General features: G+C 43.0%; 1 protein-coding gene across 3 annotated transcripts; it reads left to right on the top strand.

The window, feature by feature from the left end:
* The first annotated feature begins 1,510 nt into the window (after window positions 1–1,510).
* Window positions 1,511–5,887, top strand: LOC125512601 (high mobility group B protein 3-like). 3 transcript variants are annotated; one of them, XM_087527656.1, is made up of 5 exons: window positions 1,511–4,332; window positions 4,463–4,694; window positions 4,825–4,873; window positions 5,350–5,454; window positions 5,824–5,887. In XM_087527656.1, exons 2-5 carry the CDS (start codon window positions 4,620–4,622, stop codon window positions 5,838–5,840), a joined length of 246 nt encoding a protein of 81 aa, XP_087383782.1. In that variant the 5' UTR covers window positions 1,511–4,332; window positions 4,463–4,619; the 3' UTR covers window positions 5,841–5,887. The 3 variants fall into 3 exon arrangements, with proteins under 3 accessions (XP_087383782.1, XP_087383781.1, XP_087383780.1); XM_087527655.1 differs by having other exon boundaries at window positions 5,347–5,454; XM_087527654.1 differs by having other exon boundaries at window positions 4,825–4,876; window positions 5,347–5,454.
* The last annotated feature ends 1,116 nt before the right edge of the window (window positions 5,888–7,003 follow it).

Below are 7,003 nucleotides of genomic sequence, written 5' to 3'. Positions count from 1 at the left end.
ACCCGCTTTCAACTGGATCAACGGAAATTTGTCTTTTTCATCAGAGGTGGATCGAAACTTTCGACACCCAATCATTTGGTCAATTGTGAATTAAATATATCCCAGTATTTTATAAAATTGATTAGTCCATTTTTGCAACAAATATATAGTAGGTCCTTAAAAAAAACTCATTTTGGGCACTCAAAAAATGGGAAATAAATTTTCCGTGCAAAGAAAATGAAAACTCCGTTAGGCAACATCGTTTGGAATTCCAAGATTCACCCTTCTGCACAATATGAGATCATTTGAATAAACTATGCCATGAATGTGGCTATACGATTGATCATTTGGCTTGAAAGCCATGAATCTTCACGCATGATGGCTCGTTTTTGAGAACATTTTTTTAAAATAATTTCCGTATTACAAGTTTATTATTTTCCCTGAAAACTTGGTCACATATAATGACACAATGGGAAGGTTTTCCAATTTTTTTTTTATGCCCGTTTCAAAATGCAGTCAAAAACGGCGGGCTTGACCGTTCCTAGCTAGTGGTTGAATATTGGAAAAAATTTGATATTTCTCTTATTAAATAGATACTTATGTACCTAGAAATGATTTTTGGAAGAAATAAAGAGCAAACTATAAGAGAGCTGCAGTTCAAACTTGACCCGCTTCCAACTAGATCGGTGAAAATTTGTCTTTTTCACCAGAGGTGGGTCGAAACTTTCGACACCCAACTATTTGGTCAATTGTGTATTAAATATGGCCTAATATTTTATAAAATTAATTTGGTCCAATTTTGCGACAAATATATAGGTAGATCCTTCACAAAAAAACTCATTTTGGGCATTCAGAAAATGGAAAATGTATTTTTCGTCCAAAGAAAATGAAAACTCCCGTAGGCAACATTGTTTGCCATTCCAAGATGCACCCTTCTGCACAATATGAGACCTTTTGAAAAAATTTAACCCACTTCCAACTGAATCTTCAGAATTTTGTCAATTTGACGAGAGGTGGATAGACAGCTATTGAGACACAAGCATTTGGTCAATTGCACCTAAAATATGGTCTAATATTATTGAAAAATAGAGTTGTGCTATTTTGCAACAAATATTGGTAGGTGCTTCAAAAAATATATACCATTATTGACACTCCAAAGATAGAAAATGTTTTTTTGCAAAATAAACTAATTTTTTAGAACAATTTTTAAAGATATTTGTATTATTCCAGGTTTGTTATTTTTCTGAAAAACAAGTCTCACTTGTGACACGATGCGAAGATTTTCTATTGTTCTTACTTTTTTCTAATTCTATGATGTTATAAAATAGCTGACATGATTTAGCATATTATTTAATCGATTACGACCAATTTTGATGGTTATAAAATCGTCAGAGTGCGTACTACATTATGATTGGTCCATTGGCATTTCACGTGGATCGTGCACAAACCACCGTTGGATGGTCCGGGATCCAACGGCAGCCCACACCCCTGACCCTCTCACCCACGTACACCTGACACAGCCCGCACGGTGTCTCAAAAAAATCCTGACACAGCCCACACTTCTCCTCTCGTCCCACAGCCGCGACCCCCAACCCTCTCGCTCCTCCTCCGTCTCAATCTCTCGATCCCCGACCACCACCGCCGCCGTCCTTCGTCCTCTCCCCCAACCTCGTCCGCCGGCGACCCCTCCCCTCCCCTTCTCTCCCACGGCCGCGGTCGGATCCGCGCTCCCTTCTCGCTCGTGACCTAGACCTAGCCGCATGGCACGACCATGGCCATGGCGGCGGCCAGATCCGCCCCCTCCCCTGCTCCGTTCCCTCGACGCCGGCGGTCATTCTCCCTTAGGCCACCCGCCCCCCTTCCTCCTCCCGCAGCAGCTCACCCGCAGCCTTCCCCGTGGCTCTAGGGTTTTGGGGGCGGCGGCGCCTCCATTGCCGGCATGGCTCCGGTGACTCTACAGCCCCCCCCCCCCCCCCCCCCCCCCCCCCCCCCCGACATCTACCAATCTGAAACAGCTGCGTCTCCGACTTGTCGCTTCCCCAATGGCTGCTGCTGGACCGGATCCCTCCTCTTTGCCTGGATGCTTCCTCGACGGCCGCCGTCGGACACCTTCTTCCCCGACAGCGCCGGCCGCAGATCCACTCCTCCATTTTCTTCTCACGGTTATCCGCAGCATATATGACTCAGATCTAACCTTTTTGTTGTGTGTCTGGTTTTTCAGGATGTGGGTGGTGCAGTGGCCGCAAGAACACGATCGGCAGCGTCTAGGTCGGGTCGACTAGGGCGGCTGACAGCGGTGGCTACTTCCTTACAAGGACTACAAGCTCGCCCACGACTACACGACCCTCCAGGTCCCATCTGCATGCTCGCTCCCTCCTCCCTGCCTCCTGCATGTACCTGTTTAGGCCGCAAGCGGACTTGACATGCTTATGAGTTCAACATATGAGCTCTCTGACATTTACCATGCGCTGTGTTATGTTCAGCATCTTATGTGTCATGGAAATGTCCTTGTGTTGCATAGTAGGCCCTGAATTATTCATGTTGTTGGCGATGAGATGTCCCTGTTTTGCTCTGTACTATGCACTGCTATATTTATAGTTTGAAAGCGTGAGTTTAAAAGATGTCCCTGTTTTGCTTCTTATAGTTTGAAAGCTATACTGGTCAGTAATTTGGGGCATCTCTTCTAAGTGATGTTTAATGTCTCCTATAGTTGTTTTGTGTCAATTCGACCAAGGATTTTGTTATCTGGAACTGTAACTGTTGGCATAGAGACTGACTGTTGTGGCATAGTGCGACGTCTCACAAGGTGGATTCAGATTTGGTTGTCACGATGCACAAGTGGTGGGTGTAGTACCGTTGTGTTGTCCTTGTATATAAACATCCACCAAAAGGGATTGGCATCTAACGTTAAGAAATTATGTCAAAACGTAGCTGGCAGGCTTTCTATTTCAGGCCCCCATTGTATAACTGTTTAGGCTTTAAGCTGGATGCATCTCTGTGAAGTGTGGATATTGGGGCAGAGTTGGATTATCATTAGCCATGGACTTTGTAAAGAGTATATGTCCATTTTGCCAAGACAAGAACTAATTTTTTTTTCTACTTTAACTTGTTGAATCATCAGTATTTGTTTCCACTCTTTATATTGAAATCCACACATATTAGAAAGGAACATCATGTTATGTGTAGAAGAGAGTCCTGGTTTTGAGAGGAAATGTCGTGCGACTCAAGTACCGTGTTTAGATGATTGATTTCTTTTTAAACTTGCATTGTATGCATCGCATTGGGCTTGCAGTCCAAATGAGTGATGATGTCATAATGAGATTTTGTCACTCACTTTGGGATCATCTAATCTTTTTTATTAGTGTTTGATGATGGCAGTTTCTTGTGTGTTGTCATTGCACCCAAGTGCTGTTTCTTGGCTCTGAGCCGTTAGTTGATTGTATTCCTGGTATGAGAATCAAGGAATTTCGAGGCGCATTAGAATAAAAAAAGCGGAAGGAAACAATAGTGAATTGATGTGATGATGAGTCCATTTTAGCCGAAATAATGTTGTCGATAGTGACCACAGCGGGATTTTAACATAGTCCATTTCAGGTTCCCTCTGTTTCAAAGTGTAAATGTATTTCTATCAGTTAAAGACAAGCAAGTTATAAGTAATTATTACGCTGCTGAAATTGAAATTGAAACTTGAAATTGAATTGAACTAGATTATTACATCAAGCAATGTACTCCAGAATACTATTAATAACTGGAGTCAAAGATGACTGCATCTGATTGACCTAGACTATAGCTTATTCCTTCAGCGTACTATCGCTTTCTCAAGTCAACTCAAGCAACAATTCATGGGGCTCACTCAATCGGGTGGGCGGCGCTATCCAATTCTATTCTGATTTCCTACTGAACTATGTTGTTGTAGACTATAAAAGAAGAAGCTGCAGTTGGTCATGGATTTAGATTTGGCATGTGTTTATCTTGACTGCTCAGGGTGGACGAATTGTAGTTTTATGCATGTAACTCAGTCTGCTTGGACAACACTAGCATGTTACTATGTACTACTACTGTTCAAGAAGTTTCATGAGTTGCTAGTGCCGCACTTCTCTAGTTTCATTGATGGTGTTTAACAGTACTTGCCCTTGTATCCTTTATTCAATCTCGGATTTCATCATAAATCATAATGGACTACTCTTCTGTTGAATGTTGATTGGCGCACTATTCTGTTGTTGCCAAGTAGAGGAATAAGAGGATATATGAAGTTTACTAATGATGTTTCATGCAAGTGGGGTTACCCAATGTTGGCAAATCAACTTTCTTTAACATAGTAACAAAGGCGGGCTCCCGCGCTGGCAACTCTAGGTCAGTGCCCCGACCCCTCCCTCCCTCGTCTCCCCGTCTTGTTTTTGTTTCCCGTGGTGGCTGCTGCTATTTCACATCGGGTTCTGACTCGGTTTGGTTTGCTGTTGTTATTTCCGTTGTGGTGGCGCAGGCTTGCGATGAAGAAGATCAAGGCTGAGAAGGACCCCAACAAGCCCACGCGTCCCCGAGCGCTTTTTTCATCTTCATCTGAGTCCCAGTCTCGGTTCCTGGTTCGATTCATGTTGCTTCTGTGGTGTGGTGTCGCGTACTGACCGAGGATTTGGTGCATGTTTCATCTTTGCAGGGACAACTTCAGGAAGGAGTACAAGGAGAATCACCCCGACATCAAGAAGGTCTCCGTGGTAAGCGTCTCGGTTCCGCTTCGTCCCCCATCCGCCTCTGTCTCGTTGTTCGTTCAAACTGGTGGCGCTGCGAGATGAGTTTCCTCGTTAATTCCGTGTCCTGATATGGTTTAGCTTGGTTGAATTACAGATCGGCAAGGCCGGTGGTGAGAAGTGGAAGTCCATGAGTGATGCTATAAGTTGCACGTCTCCCCTCCCCTCTCTGTTACCGCTCAATTGGGTGTCGGTTTACTCGTTTCTATCTTAGTTTGCCTAGTGTTCGAACCAGTTGGTCAGTTAGATTTTGAATGGTAGTAGCAGCAAACTGATTTTTATCAAATATATCTCTATTACCGCTCAATTCGGTGCCGGTTTTCCAATGGCAGTAGCAGCACACTGATTTTTATCAATTATATCTTATGCGAAGTTTAGGCGTAATGTGTTGCAGTGAAGTATTTTGCATGACTTGCACTTGTGCAATTAATATTCATATTGTGTCTATGTTTTCTTGTATGAATGAGTATCTCATTTTGACTAGCTGGAGAACGAAAAGCATGGTACTAGCTGAATTTCTGTTGTCATTTTAAATGACTGTCCTTTTTTGAAACCCTTCCTAATTTGTTTGCAGCCCTTCCTAATTTTTTGTTCTTGTTCTATTTGGAAATGGATGCAGCAGGTGCTCTTCTCTTGCACACGTCTGGCACCGACTCCGGCGCGGTGGGGCTTCTTGAGGTGACTGGCATGATGGCGGTTATGTACGGCGGCGACCACAAGCCCTCCGGTGAGTCGGCTCCATCTTCTAGCCCTAGCTCCTGCTTTTCTGCTCCTGTAGCATGCTCTGTTGGTTTAGAACACTAGCAGCAGTAGCCTACCATGTATGCGTACTAAACAGCAGGAGTTCAATCACCTTGTGTACACTAGCAGCTTGCTTACACAGATTTCACTTTTGCTTGTGGTAGCCATTATGTCGTTGAATCATGTCTGTGTGTACTAATCATCAGTTAATAGTATTTGGCTTCTACGTGATGGTCTGGGACTAATTTATGGTGATGTGGATATACTTTGTGATTTAAAGTTACTAATCTATGGTCTGCTGTCATATTATGGTCTAATATTTTTTGTTTTGACTCTTTCTCCGGTGCGAGGAAAGCTGTGAGTAGACGTTGATGATGCCAACTGGCTTGGCTGCTACCGTGATGCATGCGCCGGTCAAGCAAGACACATGCATATACGTACATGTCAGCATAGTAGCAGATATTCCCTCTGTTCCTGCTATATTCATGTGTAAATGTATTTCTGAGATGATTTTGTTGTGTTATGTAAACCTGGGAGATGTCTTATGTGATGTGATATGATGCATAATTTCAATTCGACATGGAGTTTTCCTGATTTGAATATGAAACAAGGTCGGATGCATGTGTATAACTAGATTAAAGAGGTCTTGTGCCCAAACAATTTTCTCCAAACATTTTTTTCAAAATCTAAGAATTAATATTGGACAAATAATTGGGCTAGAAAAGGCCACAACCCAACAAGCATTGGAGTGTTTAAAAAACGAAACAAAAAACCCTTAGAAAATAAAAAAAGAAATATACTGCAAAAAAGGCCGAGCCCCCCTAGTATGGAAGAACATAACAAAAAGGCCGAATTGTTGGGTATGGTCCATGCTGAAATTAATAGGGAACAATATAAAAGGCTGAATTGTTGGGCTCGGCCCATGTAAAACACCGAATCGGACCGGGCTGAATCTTGTCAACGACCTTTACAATTGGTCGCAATTTTGCCACGTTAGTTCCGACTTGGCGTGGGCAGACAGCTAGTGACCAAAACAGAAGGTCATAGTATCAACGACCTTTTGTTTTGTTTTGGTCATGGAATTCCATGACCTTCTTACAGAGAAGGTCGTTAATTTCAGTTTACGACCGCCAGCTTTTGACCTTCTATTTTTGGTCATAAAAAGGTCGCAAATGAAAAACAATGATCTTTCAGCGACCAATAGTGATGGTCGCAAGTTGACATATTTCTTGTCGTGGCATGCCGTAAGTTTAATGTTGATCCTTGCATCTGTTGATTTATTGCACCTTGAAGTATGAACATGTGATAGTAAACTTATCACAGTGGAGAGCACCTCGAGTGTTTGGAGGCACCACTGCCTCTAACATGGGCCCCACATGCCTGCCTCTAAACTTGGCAAAAGACCCGCGGTGTACAATATTGGCTGCAACCTCTAACATTTATCCCACCACAAATTAAAATATATGTTCCTCTCTTAGCCAGATCAGCATGCAAACTTCAATCATCAGGATGATAGGTAGGGACAGAAGATTATC

This window comes from Triticum urartu, chromosome 6A, assembly GCF_056163025.1.
Source record: "Triticum urartu cultivar PI428250 chromosome 6A, HENAU_Tu73, whole genome shotgun sequence".
NCBI lineage: Eukaryota > Viridiplantae > Streptophyta > Magnoliopsida > Poales > Poaceae > Triticum > Triticum urartu.
The sequence above is the reverse complement of the archived record's forward strand: the minus strand, read 5'-3'. Positions and strand labels throughout refer to the sequence as shown.

Excerpts from the sequence above, each read along its gene's own strand:
- LOC125512601 (XM_087527654.1), top strand. The coding sequence starts at position 4,620 with ATGTTTCATCTTTGCAGGGACAACTTCAGGAAGGAGTACAAGGAGAAT. Across the intron at positions 4,695-4,824 it reads ACATCAAGAAGGTCTCCGTG|ATCGGCAAGGCCGGTGGTGA; the intron begins GTAAGCGTCTCG and ends GTTGAATTACAG. Across the intron at positions 4,877-5,346 it reads CATGAGTGATGCTATAAGTT|CAGGTGCTCTTCTCTTGCAC; the intron begins GCACGTCTCCCC and ends AAATGGATGCAG.